General features: G+C 42.6%; 1 protein-coding gene across 32 annotated transcripts in view; it reads right to left on the bottom strand.

The window, feature by feature from the left end:
• ADAMTSL1 (ADAMTS like 1) overlaps positions 1-27,509 on the bottom strand; it is a 627,217-nt gene that overhangs the window by 144,943 nt on the left and 454,765 nt on the right. For all 32 annotated transcript variants that reach the window (XM_074994936.1, XM_074994935.1, XM_074994939.1 and 29 more), the window contains 4 exons: positions 24,837-24,911; positions 22,894-23,051; positions 6,993-7,104; positions 431-569 (listed from right to left, as the gene is read on the bottom strand). In XM_074994936.1, coding sequence (XP_074851037.1) covers positions 431-569; positions 6,993-7,104; positions 22,894-23,051; positions 24,837-24,911 — 484 coding nt within the window. The remainder of the gene's footprint in view (positions 1-430; positions 570-6,992; positions 7,105-22,893; positions 23,052-24,836; positions 24,912-27,509) is intronic.

Below are 27,509 nucleotides of genomic sequence, written 5' to 3'. Positions count from 1 at the left end.
CAGAGGATCCCGTTAATTAGGCCAAGTTCTACAAGCTGCTGTTGTATCAGGCAAGCCTTTTTTCAAGGGCAAAATTTTGAAGTAATATGCACCAGTGATGACAGTGTTTCCTCTTCAGGATTTGTTACCCTCTTCTTAACAATTTCATTTACATTTGGCTATCACAGGAAACTATGATGGGTAGTTTGTTTTCCCACATGTTACAATACATTGTGAGGCAGAAAGTAATCTGGAGGGAAGAAACACCCATCTCTAAAACTGCTCTCTCCACTGTACATGGAATAAAAACCACCCATTTTACTCTACCCACTACACACAGAAATGGGCAAAGATAGCCTATAGGTCAATAAACAAACAGAAAGAGGAATAAGCGGCTATTTGGTTTTACTGAAGTGAAGCCTGGTCTTTTCTAATGACAGAGCTGACTGACCTGGCAAGGCAAGGATCCAAGTTGCACTCCTGAAGTTTTGGTTTTGGCTTGATATTTTCAGGGTAGTAGTGACAGTATTGATCAGCCACAACTCGGCTGCTTCTCAGATCGTAACACTCAGCAGATGTCAGCTGGTAACCTGTGATATTCAAAGAGTCAAAAGGCAGAGCATCTGAGCTGAATTTCTTTCTCTGCGTATGTATTTTATTTGTTTCTATATATCTATATAAATCCTGGTTTTGCAAAACATTATCCAAAATGACTTATGTCCCCCAATGTAAAAACAGGCTACTCAGTTTTACTCCACCTTTACCAACCTTACTTTACAAAAGGATTAGGTGTTCTCTACAATATTCAAAAAAGAGATTTGTCCCCCCGCGTTACCCATTTTATCCATTAATGTTAAATAGGATCAAGGTATACACACTAATGCAGGGGATCTCAATCTTCATTGCACCACACCCATCTTCTAACAACAAAAATTGTGACATGACCCCAGGAAGAGGGAACTGAAGCCTTAGCTTGCCCAAGCTCTCAACACAGGGTGTAGAGGCGAGGAGGTGGGAACAGCTGAAGCCCAAACACATCAGCCCTTGGCAGGAGGCCTGTAACCTAAGCCCTGCCATCCATGGTTGAAGCCCCTGGGCTTTGGCATCAGTCCTGGGTACTGGGGCTTCCTCTCTGGAGCCCAGCAAGTGTAACACAAGCTCTGGCAACTACATTCAAATGGGACTGCAACCCCCTCTGGGGTGCTAACCCGCAGTTTGAGAACCACTGTACGACTGAAATATTGCTACTTAAATTTAATTTATTTTTCTTCAGTCCCATTGGAGCAATGTAATTCAGTTAACACAGTAAAGGTAAGTACTTATGCTTGTTAATTCACATTACAGTATTAAAAAAATTAAAAACTAAACTGCTGATCTGCATCTGACATGTATTATTATTTGTATTGTGGTAGCACCACAGAGTCCTAGCTGGGCCTGGGACCCAATAGTGCCACAAGCTATATATAAAATGGTAGTAACAAATGATCCCTACCCTGAAGAAATTGCAGTCTAAATAGGTAAGAACAACATAGGTGCATTTTTGTAAAGACAGGGAACAGACAGAGCAATTCAATGATTTGCCCATGGTCCTGCTGTGAGTGTGACAGAGTCAGGAATGGCACTCAGGTACCCTGAGTAGGCACAAGACACTGTTCCCTGTTAATGGTGTCATGCTGGTACAAAATTGTTTTCTTTTTTGCTGGTGTAAGAATAGTGCAAGTGAGATCTGCATTAAGGCAAGGCAGACCAGTTTTCAAAAGCTTATGCCTAAACTGCCTGTGTAAGTGGGCATTTAAAGGATATCCATCAGAGGTCAATTAGATTCATAGATGCTAAAGTCAGGAGGGACGATCATGATCATCTAGTCTGACCTGCACATTTCAAGCCACAGAACTACGCCCAGCCACTCCTCTAACTGACCTTATCTTCTGGCTGAGTTATTGAAGTCATCAAATCATGATTTAAAGACCTAAAATTACAGAAAAATCCTGGCCCAACCTACCATGCCCAAATCTTATTTCCTCCCCCGAATAAATCTTCAGGTACACTTATTCTATAGGTTAACATGATATGACACATTCCCACACATTAATATTCATTATCTCACTCCTGAAACGGTTACTTTGGTCTTACTTGCAACTTCCATATTCTGTGTTGTACTTACTGGTCTGTTCCAGAGGTAGGATAAACATATTCAGCTCTTTGTTCAGTTCCCTAAACTCAAGAGAGGCAACCAGTTGGCCTTTTATCTATGCCAAAGTTTATAGGTACCCATACTACCGTGCTTTAGCTAATGATGCAGGACAAAGGCCTGTAGGTTCCTTTCATTGCAGCTAAATATTATGAATAACCCTGAATAACTATGATGAATAACATCCACTAGAACTCACAAAACACAGCTCCCAGAAGTATGATTCAGTAACAGCAGGATATAACAACAAATTAGTATCAATCAACCCAAGAAAGAAAACATTATGTGATACAGTAGACTGGGAAATTAACCTTACTGCTACAGTGTGTTAAGTAGATAAGTAAGATATGGTAGTAAAGCAAGTCCCACAGGCCTGAGGCCTGCTAAACTTTAGCTTAGCTATATGAGGCATTAGGTCTGAAAGAAGTTGACATAACTAACTGGTTTAGGGGTTACCTTGCAATGGTAAAGTTTCAAGTTTATTGGAGAAGATGTGTTAATGGGTGACAGGAAAATATGCCACAACACACCTATCAGGATCACAGGATTCCTGATTGTAAAACGATGGGGAATTCTGCATTGACTGCAAATTACCGTGGGGACTTGTTGATGTAAAGATTAATGATAAGGGGACCTAAGAAGATAGTATGTGTGAAGTGGGAATCCCCAAAACTTATGCATAAGGGTAATGGGTGTGAGCACAACCCAGGATAAAAGGGGTTCTCCAGCATGAATAAGGGATAAAGAACCCATCAAGAGACCCACCACAGATGAGCACTTATTGAGAGACCGACCCAATTCTATGATACCCTCAGGGATGTGAGCATGTAAACATAAGGATGGACATGTTATAGTTTCTCTCCAGCTTGATTCATGTACTTACAACTGGCACTGGCAATCAGCGTTCCCTCTAATTTTTTTTTTCCCATACACAGGCAGAACAAATGTCATATGCTTGAAAGCACATGTGGATGTACACCACCACCAAACACACCAAACCACCACCACCAAACACATGCTGCACATCCAGGGTTGCTGGGGGTGCTCTGCTAATCAGCTGGACGGCACCTGATTCTCACCAGGGTAGCCGCTTAAATGTGCGGCTTACAGGGAACCAATCACATGTGTAATAAGATTTACAATAAAAGGACAATTGATAACTTGTGAATGGTGATGTGGTCCTTTGTATTGTTCATATTTTCCTAGAACATCCCCTAAAATTGTAATGAAAATGTTTTTGCATACTGGTTAAAAGTATGATTAAAGGTAGAGATGGGACTGACAGATTGGCCAGTGAGGATTTATACCTTTTGGTACCTAATTATAAACAGTTGTGACTATGAACCTTTAAAATTAGTTTTGTAAAAGAAGCACCTAAAAGTAATAAAACTGCAAGATTTCCAATCTGATGTCTCTACTTGTATCATGAGGTCGTGATGACACTGCTATATAATATCGCATGTATTGACAAGACTGCTTGTCCTACATTTGCTGTTGTCATTGTTGATCTTCAAATTGGGGAAAGAGTGGATTGGAAAGGAGTGGGTTAGCGAGAACTTCTTGAATTAAAGCCTTGTGGCTTGATTTTAGGAGTACGTAACAGATCAGCTATGCACTGATAAAAACAACCAGCACAAAACAGTCTCAAATCTCCAGATCCCTGGCCCAAGACGCTCTAGACAAAAACAACAAGGCCTCTTCTTCAGTTTCTCCAGAGTCAGAAATCTGGAGATTACCTTTCCAAAGAACAGGGATTTTCTACCTTCACCGGGAGCACTGGAAGGCAAATGAAACTCTCTTACAAACATGGTCAAGTACAAATTCAAGAGCCCCCTGCAAAGGAAAGATAAACTAACTGTAAAGAATCTTTGCACACAGAGATAAATATTATCAGCTCTGCGGCATACACAGTACAGCTCTGGAAGGGACAGCAAAGAAAATATTTGCACTCCCAAGATCATGGCTAGTTGAATGGCACACTTCACTCACATTAGAATTGTTAAAGTAGATAAGTTAAGAATGTGTTTAGACATTAGGACATACTTGTAAATTGCTGCATGCACCTGTCTCACAATATCTATATTATATGTATTTAATCGTATACATACATAATCACTATGTTATAAGATAACATATAAGTGTTTGCTCTAAAACTGTTAACCACTCCTCTCAGGAGAGAAGCATTATTAAGTGTGAAAGTCGAGTTTATTGCAAGAAATGTTCTCTTTTGCCCAACAAAGAAAAGCCTATCGACATCAGACAAGACATTGTGGAATATCAGTGGACAAAAGACTTTGTTGATCACTCCCCCATTCCCCACCCATGAATTAGAGACATGGGCAAATCATTCTCCCTTGATCTTGAACTCTGGGAAAAGGGGTAAAAATCTGTCAAGAAACATTATTAAACTGCTTGGAATTTGGAGAGGACAATATTTTTAGGCACAAGCAAGGGGCTTAGATTAGCCCTAACAGACATACAGAGCCTGCATATTACTGTAGCGTCTCTTCCTTTTTGGAACTTATCACCAACTCATTTGTGTGCATACATTTGCCTGCTTTAACCTTGTAAATAATTCTTATTTATTTTTCTGGTTGATGCTTCTTTAGATTGTTCATTATGGGACTGACAACAAGCATTGTGTTTGGTCTAAGATCTGAGGTTCAATTAACCTGGGGTAAGTGATTGGTCCTTTGGGACAGAGAGTAGCCTGATAACTGTTATGATTTTTAGCGTAAGGGATCATCTTTTAAGCCAAGCTTGCCTGAGTGACAAGACAGATATTGAGTACCCAAGGGGACTGTCTGTGACTTCTCATTACACCATTAGAGTTCTTGAAGAGTTCACATGAGACTTGGTTAGTGAGGAGGTGACACTTGCGTGGGGGCGGGGGAAGAGAAGAAAGGTCACATGCCCCTCCAACACTGTGCAGGAGGAGGGGCAAGGGGCCATCACCCAGCAAGCAGATGCTGTTGCATCCTATGGATGGTTCACCCAACCACCCTGCCCCACACTCTGGGGGTCACCGTGTGGTCTGAGGGACTAGTGGATGGTCTGGTGCCAGCAGCAAGGATCACCCCTCACCCCCTGCACTCACCGTAAAGTCAGGGGAACAGAGCGGGCTGGAACTGAGTCACTCAGTTTCCCATTGCCACCATTAAGTATGAAGTCCCCCAGGCTGTGTCACTCAAGAAAGGGAATTTAGGAAAGGGGTGGAGAGGTGGCAAGGCACTGCCACAGCAGGGGAGGAGACAGAGCAAGGGTGGGGATGGGAAGAGGAGAGGCCATCACCCTAGATAGGGGTAGCAAGGGGAGGAGTCACATGGGAGGGCTGCAACATGGCCGATGTACCCCTTGTGTCCCTCCCCCACAGGCAACACTAGTTGGTGGGATTAAAGTATAGAACAACCAACCCACTTTGGGTTTCGTGCCTTAGTTCTCAACAGTCTGCCCTAAGGTTGTGAGCCACGGTTGTAGGCCACTTCAGACAGTTGACATTAGTACACAAAAGGAAGATACGGAATAGAACAAGTTAGTGGACTGACACCAAGTGACAATTTGGATTTTAATGACATATAAAGAGATGAGTAACTTATTAAATTATAACTACCACCAGCTGAAATTTGTTACTTGGGAAACACCCAGCGCTGTACTGTAACAATGCTGCACAAAAGGGCTTCCTGGAGACTGGTATCATATAGAATCTTTTCCCTTAAGCCAGGGGTTGGCAACCAAAATAGCAAGAGGAGACATATTTTTTAAATTTGGTAAAAAAAAATCAACAATTCAAGGGCCACAATGCATGTGAATATGAGACGGTCCTTAATAAAGTTAAATCATACTTTTTGTAACCCCTACTTTAAGAACAGCACTCACACAATGATTGGTAACGCGACACATGTTTACTGCAGGATGTTCACAAACTTTTTACATGTTCTATTTCCTCACACTTTACACGTGTGTCTTTGTAGCACTGTCTTCCTGACATTCACTCCTGAAACTACTTGAATTATACCAATTTTACTCCATGTTTAATTTCAGAGCTTTTTTTCTTAAAACGCATGTTGCCCTTCACAGCAGGAATGCCACAAGCTTCCTTTTCCTTTTCAAAATCAAGACTTCAATAGCACCATGATCAAAACACTGATACGGGGTCACATCCACAATGCAGTGCAAATATTCAAGGGACAGTTATCCAAGGTTTCGAGATCACATATCGTTTGCTATTTAGGTATGAGTTGCTCATTGCTGGGCTTGTAGACCTTCACTATTTATTGAAAATTATCAGGAGGGATTTTACTTGTTTTGTTTTGTTACTATGCAATTAGGAGCCACAAAAAAGTCCTTAAAGAGCTGCATGTGACTCTGGAGCCGCAGACTGCAGACCCCTGCCTTAAACTGTGTTATTATTGGCTTAGTGTGAGCAATAAACGTGGCTTACATTGGTTATTTGGCATCTTGAGTATGTTTTATAACTAAGCAAAGTGAGGACAAGCAATCGAATTTACAATTTATTAATGTTTAGGCATCACACCAGCTTTAGTACTGGGTCTGGGCCATTGTTTGATAGCTATATTACCACCATGGCCACATGGACTTCAAGATTTCAGCAAATGACAGAACTTAGGACTTTCTACTAAAAAAATATCAGTTACTATCCCTAAAGTGACAGGAAAATCTCTCTTAGGTGCAGTAGTACTTGTGCTCACTTTTTTTAAAAAATGGACTAGCCACTGACGGTAACTGAGCAGTTCTAATCTAGTAGGTGAAACTTCTCTCTCTCACTCTCACCCCACCCCACAAAGGTGATGTATTACATTACCTCCACCACAGGTTGCTGAACAAGGAAAGAAATCAGTTTCCCTCCATCGGTGAATGATGGGCTGATAGAAGATGAACTGAACTGCACTGTCAGCAGCACCAGCATAGCGGACCTGAAAAAGATGTAATGGCGATGGTAAAGTTGCTAGGGTTTGTAAGAGAAATACTCATTTCACTGTACAGATCTTGCATTACGTGAAGGACATCTGATGCATTTTGGAATTAAAAAAATCAAGAGGTGCAATTAGAACGTTGCCTCATGGCATTCAGACTGAACAGTTGCCAGAAATCACACTCATGCAAACTGTTAATTAGTTGGGTGCATGGTGTTTTACAGCCTGTATTCTGTAATGATGAAGGAACAAAAGCGTTATTGCTGTCAGGTAACTTTATGGAGAGCTATCACACAGAGGATAGAACTTTATACCACCAGGAAATAATCCACTGGAATGTACTGATTTAAAACAACACACTGCCACAATCCAATGAAGGTTACATATTTAAGAAGAATGGCTTCAAGACAATGAAAGGTTAGATACCGTAGTTGCTTAGAAAGCAAGACAGCAGAGAGAAACATGTGGATAAAATTAACAAATACAACTACCAATGCTACTTTAACATCTACATGGAAACAAAATACTCCAACTGCAACTAACTAAATCTCCCAAGCAGAGCTAATTCATTGGTGAGCTAGGATTATCTCCTTCTGTCTGTAATGCATTCATAGCCTCTCACTCTTCACTGTAGCACTGTTAATTATAAACTAGTCCTTTCCTTTCCTTTCCTTTCCAATTTGAAAAAAACATTTAGGATCTTACTCAGGATGTGACTACATTTTTAATTGCAGGCTCAGGTACTTTGTTGTGGCCACGGTGCACATACTGACATGAGACATAGCATAAGTCATTCTTTGTGCTCCTCCTCTGATCGGGGTTGATGTGATTGGATTGGTTCCTGAGTATAAGGCAGAGTGCCAGGCTATGGCTGCCAACTTTGGCTGGATGAAGTCCTGAAGGTTTTGTCACATGACATTTTTAATTAAAAATTAATCTTTAATTCCTGTTGACATTAGGACAATCCTGAAGGGGTGACAACCTTATGCCTGGCTGACAACCGTCTCTCAGGCTTGACACGGCAGCCAGAGATTGTAGGGCTCAGGGAAAATTTGATCCTACCCTCTTCAACCCAAGGATGCTTCTTACACTGGCAGATGCATGGGAGCTGCTGCGCCTCTAGAGAACCTCCCTATTCTAAGGCTAGCTCTACATTGAGATAAATTTGACTTTTAATAAATTTGATTTCTTAACATCAATATTATGAATTTGAATTTGTGTGCACAAACCTTCTGGCCATTCAATCCTCTGTTTCTCCATGTCGAGTTTTCGTGTCCCACATTACCTTATCCAAGTTTGACTGTGTGAGCAACGTATTTTGGGTACCTATCTCACAGAACCTTAGCCCTGGTTGCTTGTGTGTGTTCTATGTCACTAGCCCAGGATGCAAAGTACTGTCCCAGAATTCAGAGCACTCAGTAACCTTGTGAAAACTAACTACAGCAATCACAGACCTTCAAATGCTTGCAGTCATTGCACACACCGTTATGGCAAATTCACAGACTGCCATGAAATGTTTGTGTCAATTACAAAGTGAGATGATAGTTGACTATGATGATGATGGTTTTGAAGAGGAAATGCTTCTACTGCAGCGCTAGAACTCACAACTGCTGGCTGCCCTGAATGCATTGTTGACAGTGGAGCAGTAGTTTTGAACTCGTGAGACCAGCACACATTGGTGGGACCACACTGTTTTGGAGTCCTGGGATGAGGAACAGTGGCTGCAGAACTTTCACACATGCAAGTCCACTTCCATGGAACTTGGTGATGTGCTGGTGCCTGCCCTGAAGTGCAGTAATACAAGAATGGAGCTGGCTTTAATAGTTCAGAAGTGAGTGGCAATTGCTCTGTGGAAGTTTTCAATGCCCAAGAGTTACTGATCAGTGTCAGAGCAATTCAGCGTGGGCAGATCTACAGTGGAGGCTGTGGTGATTCAGGCATCCCATGCAACCTGTCAGCATCTCTTCAGGAAGACCGTGACCCTGGGAGATGTTCAGCCTACAGTGGATGGCTTTTCTGGCCACGGGTTTCCTGACTGTGTTGAGGCCATAGATGGTGCACACTTCCACATTGTGGCCCTGGCCCACCTGGCCTCTGAGTATAAAATCAGAAAGGGGTACTTCTGCATGGTACTGCAGGCATTGGTAGACCACAAACGTCATTTCACTGACATCAGCATGGGATGGTCAGGGAAGGTTCACAACATGCACATCTTCAGAAATTTTGGGCTGTACAGACAGCTCATGGATGGGACATTTTTCCCAAAATGGAAAATCAAGATTGGCAACATGGAGATGCCTATTGTAATATTGGGCGACCCCAATATTACCCTCTGCTCCCTTGCCTTATGAAACCCTGTAGAGGAGCCCTGGACAGCAGTAAATAAAACTTCAGTCAAAGACTCAGCAAGTGCAGAATGGCAGTTGAATGCAACTTTGGCCATTTAAAAGTGAGGTTCAGATGCCCGTTGACCTGTTTGGCCAATTATGAAACTAATGTTCCCACAATGATTACAGTGTGCGTTATTTTGCATAACGTGTGAATCCAGGTGGGATTCTTTCCTGAATGCCTGGAATACTGAGGCTGAGGCCATAGGTAGGGCTTACTTGCAGCCATCTACATGGCCATTCACCAATAACCACGTGGAGGTAGCAGCAATCAGGGATGCTTAAAAAATAGCTTCATGAATGATCTTCCAAGCATATGATGGTGATGTAACCCAAACCCCACTCACCAAGCTCATTTGTCCCCACCAAATGTGAACCAATAAATCAGACTGTGTCTAACACGAATGCTCTTACTTGGAGGGAGGGGGTTAAGTTGCTGGCAGAAGAATGGATGTGGAGGGTGGGTTATTTTCCTAAAAAAAAGGGAAGCTGTGCTATTGCCTGTCCCACATCTGGGTGCCTCTGCTGCAAGTCCTCTGCAGACCTTGGTGTAGTGGTAGACACCTGTGCTATTGGCCCTTTCCACCCCTGCCTGGGTGCCTCTGTCAAGAGTCCTCTGTGGACCTTGGCATAGCGGTGGGCAGCTCTGCTATTGTTTCTCCCCACTCCTACTCTGGTGCCTCTGCCACAAGTCCTCTCTAGACCTTGGCATAGTGGTTGGCAGCTATGCTTTCAGCCCACCCCACCCCTGCCCTTTTCCCAGCAATGATTTGTGCACACCACCACTTGTGCATGCCAAAAAAAAATCACACTGAGTTCCAAAGAATAAGTTTATTTTGGGTGGAAGAGAGGTTTAAGCAGCAGGAAAAAGAAGCATGGTCAAGGTTGGCAGAACAGCCTTTTGCAGTGGCCCTTGGAGCTGTAGCAGCAGGCTGCCGTCTCCTTCCCTCTCCGCATTTGGGGACGTGACAAGGGGGGATGGGTGACTGTCTTCAAGAGACTCCCAACTGCTGAGTTGGGAATCCTTCTGCAGCTCCAGCATGGAGCGCAGGACCTCCTCCATTTGCTTTGCTGCTTGCTCTCTGGAAGTCAAGCATACTCTGCCACCACTCTGCTGTACTGTGATGTCTCCCTTTTCATGTCACTGGTTTCTGCTTCAGACTGCTCTGTGTGCTGCAGGATCAGACCCTGCTTGCACCTTTTGCTCGCCCTCAGTCTGTCTCCCACCCTGGGCATGACAGATGGAAAGTGAATGTCACAGCTGAGGTACAATTCACACTATGCCCTTACCCATGGAATGAATGGGTCTCTATCTCTAATATCAGGGAAAGTTTCTTCTTGCAAGGCTGCTTAAGGCTTATTAAGGATGGCATTCAAGGCATGTACTGCACAAGCCATCATTTACCACCGTTTATCCAGAACTGTTTGTTGTGGACATGGTAAGCTACTACCCACTTTACAGGAGGAGGGGTATGGCTACAAAGAAGGGTAAGCCGTCTGTTGTCCTGGCGCAAGGGACATTTTTTTTTTGCCTATTCTTGGAGCAATCCTCTGCAAGTAGCGAGGACAGCAGAGACGGGCAGCTGTATGGTGAGGGGGAAGGGTGGCTTAGGGTTCGATTCCAGCCTCATGGATGGCTGGGTGTGAGGGATCCCTGTAAATTGAAAAGAATGTGGAGGCGGGGAAAGGGAAATGGGAGGGTAGAATGCCCAGCAAGCTGTCCAACCACGTGGAAGGTAGGAGATAGTGTGTGCTCCAGCCATATAGTGTGGCAGTGTGCTCCAGGAAAAGGTAAAAGGGCAGAGAGCATTGCAAAAAAATCCAATCCAAATTCCTGTGCTTCTTCAATTTGCCAAAGACGATAATCACCCTCCTAAAACCAGGAGATATCGACAAAGAATTGCTGCTCATCCTGTGTGACCACAAGACTGGAAAATTTGCCAAAACGCTGTGTGGCGTCATGACACCACATCACCATCTGTTTGCCTGGTGTAGCAAAGTGTGGTATCGTGGAAGCCACAAAAAGTAAGACCTCCCAAAAAAACTGGTTCAAAAAATGTAAGAGTGTCTGGATGAGGCACTCGAGGAGATGTCCAAAAAGGCTAAGCACTCCATCCCCAGGAATATTAACATATTCTTCTGAGGGGCAAAGATGCATAGAAAACCTGTACCTATACCCATACCTATATCTATACCCACCTGCAACCTGCTTCTAGCACTCAGAAAAAAATACTCACCAGAACAGCTTGGTACTCCAGGCTCGGGGCTGGGCATAGGGAGAACCAGTTCCAGCTCTAGGCTGAAGAGATCTGCCCTGTTGTGAAGAACTTCCTTGGACCCCCTACTGGTTTGCCCCCATCCTCTTTCCTGGGACCTCCTTCCTGCACACCTGAAAAGCAGCAGCTATACCTGGTGTGTAACTGCGTGGCTTTGTGGGATAGATACAGGACACGTCTGGAGGCTAATAAATTTGATTTTGAACTATGGTGCTTCCACACTGGCCTTTGTTCAAAAATTTAAATTAGAGCTTGACACTACACACAGCTGGTACCAAGGATATTATGATATCAATATTAGAACCAATGGGCTTTATAGTGGAGACAGTGATGTTTTAATATTAAGCTGGCTGCCTTAAATTTGAATTTATCTTGTAGTGTAGATGTAGCCTAAGTGTCACTGCTGTGTCCGAATGTGTCAGTGATGGCTTGCACCAGAGGGATGGTACACTGGGGTACAGTGCTGGGGCGACTCTAATCCACAAGAGAGAAATGGAGATGGCTTCTTAGGTCATCTAGACCTTCCACTTGCCAGGGCAAGATTGCTCCCTGAAATGGAGTTTGCAGTGCTTTGTCCAGACTAGTTTTAAATGTTTCACAAACTCTCTGACTCCCTACAGACAACTAGTTGCCCTGATTTTAATTGTTTGGGCTCTAACTGTTTTTAACTCTGTCTCTATTTCTCTCTCCAAAAGTTGTGAGGTGCTGATTAAGAGAAAGGGACTAGACAGAAAAACAAGAATAAAAAGTGACAAATCAAGTTGAACAGCATTGTCTGTATTATGGGTTTCTCCCCTGCTCCCCCTGCATTCCACAATGGACAGAAACATTATAACAAATCACGGCCAATCTTGAATTGCATGAAGGGGAAAGGAAGAAAACGGAAATGCTGCAGGATATGTTGGGGGCCACAAGAGTTCTGGTCCACTGAGAGTATGCTGGTTTCTTCTAATTAGAATAAACACTGAGGTAAATTCCCAACACTGAAGGGAAAATACAGCTGTAGCCAAATGAGAGGCCTCTTGCCTGGATTCATGTCATTAGTTCTGTATGTCAGAAACAGGATATCTAATCCCTTGTGCTGGGATGGTCCATTAATCACATTCTTCAGAAAGACCCTTCTCAGTTCACTAGGGTCCAGCACACTTCTGGGACAAGCATGGTATCATGCTGGAAGCCATTAGAGAAGGTCTCTGACTCGAACACACAGAAACAAAATTCCCTGGAGAGAATTTACTTTTCCTCTTTAAAATAAAGATCAACAATGATGCTTAACCAAACAGATCCACTCGGCTATGCACTCTTAGGTGGAAGAATGTGATGAATGAGAAGATAGATTACACAGGACTTAGTAAAAGTGCGGGGGAAGGGTTTCACATCAAAAATCAGGAAGACATTATAACCCATCTCCCTGAAAATTATCCCTGTGTGTCTGCGATTGTTTGTCTGATCTAACACAGAGAAAAGGCAGATGCAGATCCTTTCCAGAGCCAGGTGGACGTTACCCACACAGCCATGACAACCACATGGGTACAAAGGAATTGCAATGAGCTACAGATGCAAACTGAATGAAAATAAATGAATCAGGTGAAAGAATCAGACACACCACTGTTTATTTTCTCTATTGAGTATAGCAAGCATAAAACGCCAGTGTATGCAGATTCCATCCTGCAATGTCTTTTTAATTTTTTTAAAAATTGGTTTGATCCAGAAGAAAATATTAAATGGCTGTCTAACCCAGGCAAAACCCAGAAAGTAACACATGTTGGCTCTGCAGCACAGCAAATGCTTCTGGCGACGGTTTAAATTGTTGCTTAGGGTCAAATGCCACCCACAATCTCCAGACTGGGGAACATGTTAAACTGTCTCATTTCCAATAGCCCACCTCTCCTTCTCTTAGGCATTGCTGTGCTAGTAGTGGTAGCCACCACCCTGAGAAAATGCGGCAAAGTCTCGTATATCTTTTAGAAAAATAATGAGAAGAAACTCTTTAAGAGACGCTGATTTGCATTGTAATCCTGGGCATACCATTGAGTCTCAAAATAGAGACAACAGTATCTACCCATCTCATAACTATGCAATGCAGAATAAGTGCATAGCACTACCAAGATCAGACAATGGCTGGGATGATAAAAAAAAACAAAAAAAAAAACACAGGACCTGCTGGGCTACTAGAACTGTGATTTATTCTGCTACCTCTGTGCTTAGGTAGGATGGACACCTCAGCCTGTTGCCTTCCACTCCCATTGGGCATGGGTTGAAGGACTCAGCATGCCTGATAAGTCAGTGGGCAAGGGGTGAGGGGACTCAGCATGCCAGATAAGTGCTTAGCATCTTTTAGGAACAAACCATAACAAAAGACCCACCCGTTTTGTGACAACTTGGCAGAATTCATGTGCTCAGATCTATCCCAGGGGAATCAACTGGTTTCTTCCTCTTTGACAGGCAGTCACTACCAACTGATTTTTTTTTTTCAAACTCCAAGGCAGCACGGAAGGAAGGTCCCCTGTAGTTAATTCTTACCCCACATTCCCTCTGTTTTCTAAAACTGGCTTTTGCAAATCATTTATCAAAGTGGTGCATGTGCGTGTACAGAGGCACAGACTGTTCAGTTCCCTGATGAACAGATGCACTTTGTCTTTGATAAAATACAGTACTGATTTGGGAAAAAACGCAGGGCCCTGAATAAAAACCCACAAATAACCTAACATTTGAAGCACAACATTAATTGAGTTTTGGAATAATTACATTTTCAAATAGCCCTTCTGTAGCACCTATCAGCACAATGAAACACTTGGTCTTTTTATCACACATGATGTCGAGCTGTCTTTTCAGTCAACAGAACAAAATTAGCCCATAACATAAAAAACAAAACAAGAACAAAACAAAAACAAAAACAAAACAACCCTTTTGGTTTTTGTAATTTGTGCCTCTGCAATCTATTTATGTCTGTTATAGCTCACAGTGATCTGACCTCTAGGACTGCTCTAAGTTTACACCAGCAGTTGTGTAGTTTAATTGTCAGGCCATATTAATTCATCCTTTCTTTCCCACCAGGTAGTTGTCAGTGTATAATATATGGTCAAATAAGGATGTCTGCATTTTAACAAAATGCCAAGAAACTTTATGAGAGTTGTGTGCATGTGTGTTTGTGTTCTTTTTATATATAATCCAAACCAGGAGTTGCATCACTCTGCACACTCTTTTGTCTAGTCAAGATTGATCTGGTATGTTACGATCTAACTCAATCACCACCATCCCCATCATAAAAGTTCTGAAGAATTTTTCTGCATCATTATCACAGATGCTTTTGCAAGTGCCAAATCCCAAACCGTCAAGTTTGAATTCTTAATGGCAAACTGAACATTAAAGACTTATATTAAATAACATATAAAGAAGGACGAGGAAGCGAGCCACATCTGGCATATGTAATTTTGACCTTTTATATTAATAAAAATACAAAAGGCAAGGCTTGGGCACACTAGTTTCCTTTCTACAGTTGTGTTTTAATATTCTTAATTATCTCTAATACCACCTTAGAATGAGAGAGTTTGGATGTGTCAGAAGTTAGTTGCTGTTCATAATTTGCAAAAACATTGTATAGGCAGAAGAAACTATTTAAGATAATTTAAAATAAAATAATAAGCACAACAGAATATCTAACTAGAGATACTGAAGACTTTTAACTGATAGTGAAAAACAGAACTGGAGTCTGATTTCTTGAAGCTTTTTTCCCCCCTTAGAGGCTTTTGATCCCCAAAGATTACCCTACCAGCCCATTTTTGGCCCCAACTTTCCTTTGGCCTCAAGTAGGGACAACTCTTTCTGACAGGGGAGATCTCCATCTGGTGCTTGTCAATGCCACTTCTTCACCAGGCAAAAGAACACCAAAGGGCACTAGGCGCCCTTACTGACAGTCAAACAAACACAATATCTTTGTCGTGTTGCCAACCCCTGCTCACCAGGACCAAGGGATCAAGCATGATCACTGGGTGACTATTAACAAGCATTCTTTAAAGTATCTTTGAACTTAAGCTTTTTACAAATCTAAAATAAAAAGCTATTGGTTCAGATGACTGCTTGACTCTCAATAATGACCTCATGGGAAGAACCAGCATGCAAATAAATTGAATGGAATAAGGTAGAGGGAGAGACAGATAACTGTAATGAACAACATATATTCTACATACACCTCAAGCTGGCCAGGTAAATTTATTTGTTTGATTTTTTAAACACTGTATTATGGAAACAGGGACTTTATGTCACTACGGACTTTATGAGATGAAATTTAATAAAAACAAAGAAAAGAAAAAAAACACTTTTTGAGGGTGTTTTAGCAAAGTTAATTACCAGATTTTCATTAAATTGATTGTAATATCCTTTAAAAGGTCATCTGCCCATAGTTAGACAGTCAGTAGAATGGGTGAAATTAACAGCTGTGAGCTACAGGAGGATTCCAGCATCATTACCTTGGGAATGCATCCTTATGACCCGCCTAATTTTGTTTTACTTCTGCCAGGCCCATTCCCCACACCTCAATAGCTCAAATCCCTCTTCTGACTGGCTTTTCTCTTACTGACTCTGCAACGTAAGCTCAGTTAGCAGATCTCAAGTTATCAGAGCAAAGGAACGTTAACCTAGGACTTGAGCGTCTATACTAATTTGTAATCCCAGGTCAGGAAATGTTGTACCCTGAGTCCCAACCTAGGGTTCCAGCACCTATACTGAATTATGTGAGCCCAAGTCCCACCTTCCATAACCCAGTTTTCCTAGCACCCTCCCAAAATGTGGCTGCTCTAGCCAAAGGTGATGGATGGAGGGCCAGGCCGGATAAACGTGCCTCCATATTGCTTGGTTATATGGTGAAGCTGGCTCCCCTTTCTGGCAGGCAGCTGAGCCAGACAGCTATGAGCTGTGCTGGTCAGGGAGAAGCAGAAGCAGGAGGAACAGCTAGAAGCTGAAAAGAGCTGGCAGATACATGATTTGAGCTATTCCAGGCTGGTGTTTCCTCCATTACTAGCAGGCACAAGTTACCTCTGACTCTGTTCATGTTACTGTGTGGGAAAATTCAACCATCCACCAACCTTCATTGTTCAGAGGACAAAATAGTTAGCCTGTGGGATTGTGGGATAATTTTGACAGAACATGAGTTCACTGAGGTGAAATCCTGCAAAGGTCCTGGCTTAACTCAGACATAGCCCCTCTACTTTGTAAGGACCTGGAACACTGGATCCAAGTCTTGAATTAGCACAATTTGTGTGTGGATGGAAAAGGGGTTAGGTGTGAGCCTGAGTTTGAACTCTGAACTTCCACTGCTCTTTCTCCTAGAGCTTTCCATAATGATGCAGCTGGCTAGTCTGTTTTGTTCTTCTGTTATTGGAGACAGCCAGTCATTCGGTTACTCTCCCTCTATGGACAATTAGGGTATGTCTACACAGCAATTAAAAACCCACAGCTGGCCCATGCCAACTGACTCATGGGCTGTGTGGCTGCTTAACTGCAGTGTAGACTTCTGGGGTTGGGCTGCAGCCCAGCTGTGATCCCCAGAAGTGTATACAGGAGATAAAACAGCCCTATATCCCAAGCTCCACTAGCCTGAGTCACCTGGCATGGGCCAACCAGAGAGAGCCTAATTGTAGTGTAGATATACCTCCAGTCTGTTTAGCTCTTTTCTCCTCACCAAAAGCCCATTTCTCCCTGAAACCAAAGCTTTAGCAGCCCCTTGCTTCCCACTCTGCATGGCAAACAACTGCTTGTGATGGAGGGTGAAAAGGCTTAAATGTGAATTAAATGGAATATTGGGCCCGTGCTCGCCACTACATAAGGATGAGGAGTTTCATAAAAACAACAACATTGGAACTGTCAGGACAACTCCAGTCTTGCCCTCCTACAGTTCTAGAGGCGAGGAGTCTTTAAAAACAATGCTAGAGTTTGCATTCAATTCTTCTGATCATTCATACATTCTTTGACCAAACTGTGGGAGCAGACAGTGGGTGGCAGGACAACATATACATCTCTTCCAATGGCCTATGGGTTCATATACACCACTGAGCATTACAAAGTAAAAGAAACCAAAACAATTATTCAGTGCAACTTTGTAGGGTTTGCATGCAATTGCTTTCTGCAGTTCAGAACGATTAGTTTCTATAGCAAATAAGCCTACATTTGAACCCTCCTTTGGTCTCTCATTTCTAGATAGCTTCTTTTCAGTGGGAATGTAATGTTCGCATAACTGGGATTATAACAAGTTTGCTAACTTGACTCTTCTAAATGAAAACGTCTGCAGCCAATCTAATGAAAATTCTAGGAGTGTTTCAAGAGGCAACAAGTCCCTCAACTAGATAATTTTACTACATTTTTACTTAGCTCTATTTGCACAAGAATAGCTTTTCCAGGAAAGTAAAACAGAGCACTCAATGAGGACAGCCCTTTGTGAGAAAAGCTGGTGGCCATCACTGCAGGGCTTTTAATTGGCTTTTCAGAGATACATTAGCTTTGCACACTGCAGGCAAAACACTCAGTGCTGTTGTGGTCAGAAGAGGATGTGGGCAAACCTGATTCAGTGTGGAGATGCCTGCACATGTACATTCTGCCTTGTAGGGAGTCAGTCACAGGGACAGCCTAACAAAGAGAAAATCTGAAAACTAAAGATTAAAAAAATATTAGGGACTAATTAAATAGAGAAGAATAATGGGACAGGGATTTTTCTGTTTCAGGACAGATGTTGGCACATTCACCTAGCTTCCTCTTTCATTTACAGTGAGTAAATACTGAAATTGTATACATATTTAAATAATAAAGTGCGATAACAGTTTTATCCCTGCATTAAGGGCCTGATCTAAGGCCAATGAAATCATTGGAAAGATTCCCACTGACTTCAGTGGGCCTTTGGTTCAGCTCCTACACGCAAATTTCTACGTAACCTTAATGAGAGCTATATTAAATTGCCTCTATACTTTGAGTGAAAGAATGGAGCTTGTCTTTGTTTTTTGTTTATTGTGCATCATCAAGTACACTGTTATCACGTATCCTTATCTCCTTATCTTGCTAATTTTTTACTCTGCATTGAACAATGCCCTTTTTTCAAATTGCAACACAGGGACATTGTCAAGTAAAATTTGGACAAAAATCTACCAGCACATTTTGTGAAGATAAGTCTTTACATAAAGTAAGGCCAAGAGAAATGTTTCCCTGAATTTATTTGTAATTCCAGATCAACACTTTATAAACAGAAAACAAAGCCATAACTTTCCCTTCATATAATTGAAGCCCACACGTACTGGTCTTCTCACAGAAAACTTGAATATGATGTGTACTAGAAACCTAATATACCTTCCATTTAAATCAGTGGTAAAATTTCTACTAAGGTAAATGGCAAGCAGAAGCAAATTGTAAGAAGTTAAGCATTTTCAAAATAAGAACTCTACTTAGCTCTTATAAGGCAATTTTCATCCATTGGTCTCAAAGTGCTTTATATAAGAAAGTCAAAAATAGAAAGATGAAAGTACAGAAAATGCTCAGTCTAGCTTGAGACATAAAAGGAAACAAGAAAACATTCTACAAGTATATTAGAAACAATTGGAAGACCAAGGACAGGCCCATTGCACAATAAAGAGGGAGAAACAATAACAGAAAACATAGAAATGGCAGAGGTACTTAATAATTTCTTTGTTTCAGTCTTCATCAAGAAGATTGATGGAGACTGGATGCCTAACGTAGTGAATGCTAGTTGAAATGGGGTAAGACATAAATTAAAATAGGAAAAGAAAGTCAAACATTACTTAGAGAAGATAGATGTCTTCAAGTCAGCAGGGCCTGATGAATTGCATCCTAGAATAGTGAAGGAGCTGATAGAGGAGTTGTCTGAGCTACTAGCTGTCATCTTTGAAAAGCCATGGAAGTCAGGAGAGACTCCAGAAGACTGGTAAAGGGCAAATACAGTGCCCAGCCACAAAAAGGGAAATAAGGACAACCCAGGAAATTATAGACGAGTCCGCTTAACTTCAGGGTCAAAAAGGCGGTGGAACAAAATAACTAAGGAGTCCATCTGCAAACATCTGGAAGATAACAACATTATAGGTGAGAATCAGCATGGATTTGTCAAGAACAAATCATGTCAGACCAATCCGATAGCTTTCTTTGATAGGATAACAAGCCTTGTGGATAGAGGAGAAGTGGTGGATGTGGTACACTTGAACTTTAGTAAGGGATTTGATGCAGTATCACATGATCTACTTATCAGCACACTAGGGAAATGCAACCAAGATGGAGCTTCTAATAGGTAGGTGCATAACTGGATAACCATTCACAGAGTGTAGTTTTTAATGGTTCACCGTCATGCTGGAAGGGAAAAATAAGTTGGGTTCTACAGCGGTCAATTTTGGGAACATCTTCATTAATTATTTAGATAAAGGCATACAGAGTATGCCTATCAAGTTTGTAGACGATATCAAGTTGGAATTGCAAGTGCTTTGGAGGATAAGGGTCAGAATTCAAAATGATCTGGACTAACTGGAATAATGGTTTGAGGAAAATAGGATGAAGTTCAATAAGGACAAATGGAAAGTACTCCATTTAGGAAGGCATAATCATTTTCACACATACAAAATGGGAAGTGACTTCCTTGGAAAGAGTACTGCAGAAAGGGATTTAGGGGTTATAGTGGACCACAAAGTGAGTATGAGTCAGCAGTATGACATTGTTGCAACAAACAAACCAACCAACCGTGATACTAGGTTGTATTAACAGAAGTATTGTGAACAAGATATGAGAAGTAATTCTTCCATTCTACTCTGCATTGATTAGGCTTCAATTGGAGTACAGTGTTCAGTTCTGGGCATCACATTTTAGAAAAGATGTAGAGAAAGTAGAAAGGGTCAGAGAAGAGCGACTGAAATGATGAAAGTTCTAGAAAACACGACCTATGAGAGAAGATTAAAAGAACTGGGTTTGTTTAGTTTGGAAAAGAGAAGGCTGAGGGGGACATGATAGCAGTTTTCAAGTACCTACAAGCATGTTACAAGGAGATGGGAGAAAAATTATTCTCCTTAGCCTCTGATAAGGCAAGCAGCAATGGGCTTAAATTGCAGCAAGGGAAGTTTAGACTGGATGTTAGGAAAAATTTCCTACAAGTCAGGGTGATCATACACTGGATCACGTACATGATCACCCTGACAGTTAGGAAGTTTCTCCTAGTGTCCAGTCCAAACTTCGCTTGCTATAATTTAAGCCCGTTCCTTCTTGCCCTATCATCAGAGGCTAAGGGTGGTTGTAGAATCTCTGTCATTGGAATATTTAAGAACAGGTTGGATAAACATCTAACAGACATGATATAGATAGTACTTGATCCTGCCATGAGGGCAGGGGACTGGACTTGATGACCTCTTGAGGTCCCTTCCAGTTCTAGTGTTCTATGTTTCTATTATCGCCATATTACAGATGAGGAAATGGAGGCATAGGCTAGGTCTACACTAGCCATGGAAGATCATATGCTGAGGTTTGATCTTCCGGGACACCGTTATGTGCACGCGCGAAATGTCACATTCCGGGGTCAATGTCAACCCTGGAACTCCTTGCGAGCCAAAAGGATTAAGGAATGTTGGTGCACATTCCCATCAACATTCTGCAGTGAACACAGGGACCCATGTTGACAGCTGAAAAATCAATTTTAGGTACGTAATTGGCACATATAAAATTGCATAGCAGCCGTCAATATTCCCGCTAAGTGTAGAAGTAGCCCTAGAGACATAAAGTGACTTGCCCAACTCACGCAACAGAGCGGTGGGAGAGCCTGCAACAGAATCCAGTTCTCCTGACCCCCAGTTCAGTGACCTAAACCATGTTGCCTCCATGTATTTCAATTGTCCAAGCTGAATTAAATTCCCATCCACCAGTAAATAATGAAAAGTAAATTAATTCCAATATTATTTTGGCTTCCATAAGCAAAAGTGTTATTTGTAAAAAAGAAAGATTTTCTTTTTTAGTATACAAGACATTTTAAATTGAAAAAATATATTTTGAATTGTGATATATACAATCAGTGTGATAGGGTGACATTTGGGGGGGTGAACTGCATTCTAAGCTGTTCCTAACTTTGTCCAGGAAGATAGAACTTCAGCTTGTTTTCCTGCAGCTCTTTGTTCAACAGACACATTTGGTTGTTGGATCTGGATGGGATTAGAGGCCACTACCATTCTGAAAGAGACAGAGGACAGTGCTCTCAATAGCTTAAAGAGTGCCTCAATACAATTCAATGCAATCACCTATCACATTTTCTAATACAACATTCATACTCACAGCTGCCAGAAGGTCATCACCATTAGCTTAAATCAAACATCCTCTGGCTCCAGGTTCCATGATGAAAAATTTATGGAGTCCTGGACATGGTACAAGTTATACAGCTTTACGGTTGAAATCTTTCAGGTCTCTCTGACCTACTGCAAAAAAGTTTTATTTTATTGTAATCCCCAAATGTTCAGTTGTGTGTGTGTGTGTTTTTCCTACAGAATGTGCGCATTGCTTCCAGCAATGTGTTTTGTATTACCTGGAAGAATGGAAAGCACTAATGGGAGGAAACAAGTCAATTCTTATTGCCAATACAACACAAAACAGACCCTCCAAACCATATAATGGTTTGTAGACCAAAGCTTTTCTGCTTGTCTTGAAGTCTTGGGCCCTAGTTCTTGACTCTATTACTCCCATTTTACACTTTCAATGGGGCAAGAGTGGTATAAAAATAGCATGACTGAGTGAAACTCAGACCTTCAATCATTTTTTCCCCCATGTCACAAGCTAAATAAGCTGCTCAGGTTTCAGTTTACAGTGTCCACTGAAGGTAATCTGCCATCTCCTACAATTACTTCATCTTTTATGAGTAAGACAGACATGGCATGTGTGTTCCTCTCCATAAACTAGTCTCATTCCAAAAGAGCTGCCAGTGATACTTTAATTATCCATTTACCAAGAAATTCAGAGAGGGTGAAGGAAATAGCTTGCTTTAGGCCCCCTATACAACATTTCTTGGCAAAGAATGCTGTCTAGGAAACCTCTCTCTGGTTATTCTCTTGCACCAACCTGGTTTCACTTTGGGGTTTTGTTTTCACAAAGACATGTTTGAGCCACCTTACCTTGACTGTGAAGTCTGCACTGAGAGGCCCAGACATTCTTAGTATCTCCTTGTCTGGAAACTTCTGGAAGTCAACACTAGAATTGTCCACCAGGAAGGAGCCTGTGGAGCTGAGGCTGTTTTCACCCTTTATACCTTGGAGGGTCTTGGTTTCCAAATCTGATAAACACAGGGAAAAAAAATCAACCAGAGCAGGTGAGCACAGGAGAATTAGAAAATAATAATATCGTGGAGATGGAGCATAATAAATAGTAAAGGAAAAAAAACAGTCTAAAATTAACCAACATACTCCATGCTTAGCAAGAAGGCAAGGAAAATAAACATTGGGGTATCTGGCACTAGAACTGGCCAAACCTGATTGGTGTTACAACCTTCTACACAGGGTTGGAGAGCCGTTCAGGTTTGGTCTGATATCCCTCCATTCAGATGAAAAGGGGGAAAGGGCAGGAGAAAGGACGGTTATGTACCCTCTCATAACTGTTGCTGTTCATGTCTGTTCCAATTAGGTGTGCATGCCCACACGTTCACGGTGAAATCCTATTGTGTGTTTGAGACAGCATTAGTTTTTTAATATTCTTTTTATAGCTCTAAGATTTAGAGCATGTCTCCAGCCCCATACCCAGACTTCTGCACCCCCCACCACTCTCTACCTTTCTGCCCTGTGCCCCCCCTGCATTCCACCCCATGCTTAAGTTTCTCATGCATGCTGTCGTATTGCAACCTTCCAGTGGGGCAGGTTCTGATAGGACAGCGTCTGAAAGAAATTTAAGTTAGTTTCACCCCGATGCTGTTATAAAGGTGTATCCACCCAGGGGGAAAAACACTACGGTATTTTGTAAATGCCCCAAATGCTACATCTTAGCAGAGTAATGCCAACAGACCCAGGTTGCTGGCACCAGGGATTGAACCTGCAATCATAGGGGCTAAAGCCCTGTGCTCTACCGCATGAGCTAAAGGCCAGCTGCCTCTCAGCCAAGGCTTTAGAGCAGAGACTTTACTCACCCTGGTATGAGGTCTCAGTGCCTCTGGGTATTACATAAGTTACACCACAGCAAGTGTTTAGAGAGATTATTAGCTAACACTGAAGTATTTTCTTCTGTAAAATCATGTGTAGCATACTCAGCTCACTTGTAGTTTGATCTCTCTTCAGTTCCACTCCTGGGTGTGCAAGGGGAGGGTGGGGGAATGGTGCCAAGAGCTTTGCTTCCCTGCCTTGCGTTCCTGCCTTCAAACCAACCAATGCTGCAATCTCAGTGCTCTCCGGAGCGCACAGAACATTCTCTGCTTGCACATGCTGGGATACACAGCAGTCTAAAGGCGCATGGAGAAGCGGAGCCATCGTCCCCTCTCCCACTCCCTCCATCCCAGCCAGCAGATGTTAGTCCAGTCAATGGCTCCACCCTTGTGGGACAGTGCAACTCTAATTGCACAGTCTGGCTCTCCACGTACACATCCTTCTTGTTCTTCTGACTGCAGATGAATGGGGAGTGCATGCGGTACAGAGAGTGAGAGATTTGCATAACAGAAGCATGTGCTGAACTCATGAGGTGCTTGAGGACAGAGCTCAGCAGCAGGGGAGCCTGTACTCTAACCTCCTTGGTGTCTGTAGTCAGTGGGGTTGGTTTCTTTTTTTTTTTTTTTTTTTTTTTTTTTAACAGAAGTGCTTGGCATCAACCTCATCAGCCAAAAGATAAATACACGGAAAGGTTTGAAAAATGATGGAGAGATGGAAAGATTCAGAGCCTCTGGCCAAATTCTACTCTCAGATGCACATGCAGGTCCACTGATTCCACTGGTATTGTCCAGAGCACCCAAAGGCAGGATTCTGTCCTGTGTTGAAATCAATGATTTTAGAGAGAGAAAACCAGACATTCCTGTTGTAAACAAAACACCCCAAGATACCAAGGATCTTCTCAAGCAACTCAAGTAGCTTCTTCTACTTACGTAAGTGATCGGGCCCTTTCAACACTAGACGAACATGCCTACTTCCATAGGGAACAGCGACAACAGTATCTTCCACTGCAGAGAGATGCAAAGATGCATGGAGTCAGTAAGCAAAGGATGCCCTCCTGCATCCAAACAAGCACTGAAAGAGCTGTTCGTGGGAAAAGAAAGAGCAAAGCTTTGGTAACATGACACCCACCCCAAATCTTGACAAAAGGCAAAAGGTACATAATCATCTTAAAAGGGCTTTCGAAGTCATATTCTGACCCCATTGATTTTATTTATACACCACTATTGCCCAAAGAGGGACTAAAGAGGATCTGTCAGCTTTTTTATTTTGCCTGGCCTCCATTTAAAACAAAGCATATCCCATTCTTCCAAATTATTTGGGCAGGGTGAGACTGGGGAGTAAATATAAGAAGCCAAAACCAAGGTGGTTTTCAGCTGGTAGTCAGACACAGTGGGAGCAGCTGAGCAGCAGGCTGCCCTAAATCAATGAGGGCCAGGTAGTCCCACTAAAACCTACCTTTAGAACGCCTTCCCCAGCAGAGCAAGCGGGGAGAGTGTGAGAGATGAGAAGAGCAGAGCAGAGCGGTGGAAGAGAGAAAGCTTGAGAGGAGCAGAGGAGAATATGAAGAACACTAGAAACAGCAGAGGGGGATTGAGGCACTTCAGCAGCAAGTGTGTGGACTGCCTAGCCCTGGTAACCCTGGGCTCAATGACAGGTTGGGAAAGAACTGGTCACCCAGCAGGAGCAGATCAAGAAAGAGGACTTTCTGCTGCTGTGGCCTGGAGAAGGTATCTGGGCAATCTTCTGAGGAAGTGGCCCAGGGAGAAGAGCTGTTGTACCTAAGGCGAAGGGACTCAGCCCTCCCCAGTAGCAGCTGCAAAGGGTCCCAGGGCCAGAACCCGGAATGAGTGGGTGGGAGCTGGTTTCCCCCAGACCATCCCTCACCCCAGCAAAGGCAACTGGGCCTTAAAGTGGGACCAGTAACTAAATAGAAGCCTGGAGCCTACAAATAAGACTGACTCTGTCACAATACATATATGGTGCCAAAATATAAAAGTGTATTTTATACTTAGGGAATTATAAAAATATTCAAGTGTCCACAGAGCAAATTTAAAATACTGAATGCTAGAACTCTGTCCCTTCATGTGGTCCTCTCCCAGATGAACCCCAAAACCCCTTTCTCTTCCACATCCCTTTGCATGCCACATGCTCTCCCAGCTAAGCTCTGGGATGCCTTTATTGCCTCACTGCACGCACTGCTAAGATCTGCCCCTACTGTGGGGCAATAGTTGAGTTTTCCTTTCCACACGACACACAAAAAGTCCCTGTGTAAACAGGGTCTTGGGGCCTGATCCTGCACCACAGAAGTCATTAGAAACTTTGCCATGGACTTCAGTGAGAGCCTGTTTGAGCCCTCGCTGTGTCCAAGGCAATATTCGCCAACCTGCTGCTTAGATCAATTACGCTAAAGAGCCAACTGTCTCAACAGCATCTTGGTGTTCTGCAAGGGGACAGAAGGAGACAGTGTTCTGGCTCCAGACTGCAGATTCTCCACCTTCCCACTAATCAGCAGCTAAGCCCATAAGGCAGGACAGCGCTTAGCTGCACTCAGTGGCAACATCAGGCTGGTCCCTCCTCCTCTCTTTGCTGCCTGTCTCCCTTCCTCTTCGGAACTTGCTGCTGGGAGGTGAGGGCAGGAATCATGACAGTGTTGTCCCCCTCAAAGCTGAAACTTGAAGGGGTTTGTTCCCTTCAATCCCCATAAAAATTATCCCCAGTTTTGAATCATATCTCCTATGGATGGGGAGCAGCGAGGCCCTGCTTTGAAAGCAACACGGTGCTATTTTGACCTTGGAAAGCAACACAGCCGCTAACAAGCTAGCTTTCATCTGACCTGTCACCAGGACTGTCTGAACAGACAGACACGGGCAAGGAAAATAAAAAGATTTACAGTACTCGGGCCCAACCTCGGATTCTAAAACTTACAAGCATTTCTATTAAAAACAACCAGAAGTGAAATATTTAACAAAGTCAACAATTTAATTGCCATTATTGTGCTTCAGATTCAACATGCTGTTGTAATGACTGGGGCAGTTCAAACATCTCTTAGAACTATTCTTCTGCCTCAGGAAGATGACACACACACTGTTCTCTCTCCTGTTTTATTCAGAATCAAAAAGTTAGCCATTGTACAGTACTGCCCCACAATGATTATCTACAAAGAATAGCTTTGGGCTCTTTGTCGAAACCTTTAAAATGTTGCAGACAGTGGGAAAATGGCTGATGGAGTCTTTAAAATGACATCTATGAACATTTTTAGTACAAATGTATGTTCATAAAAGTTAATGGACTGAGAGTGCTGAAAATAGAAAGTCTCTGTTTGCCCACAGGTCATGGAAAGTGCAAGGAAAGACAAACTCTCCATTTTAGACCTCAGGCTGCTCAATTCAGCCTTAAAAGGGCTTTCCCCCATCATTCCCCTCCCTTACTCTCCGGCAAAAAAAAGTGATTCTGTGTCCACACTGCTGTATGACCCACTGGTGATCAGAAATTAGCACCTCTGTCAAATTTAGTATGTAGTTCTGGCATCTGTTTATAAGCCAAGTTAAAGTCTTGTAACTCAGTTCACTGAGTCATATCACCGTCTAGACTTGTAGGTGTAA

Source organism: Carettochelys insculpta, chromosome 5 (assembly GCF_033958435.1).
Source record: "Carettochelys insculpta isolate YL-2023 chromosome 5, ASM3395843v1, whole genome shotgun sequence".
NCBI classification, from domain to species: domain Eukaryota; kingdom Metazoa; phylum Chordata; order Testudines; family Carettochelyidae; genus Carettochelys; species Carettochelys insculpta.
This window is presented reverse-complemented; position numbering and strand designations above follow the sequence as displayed.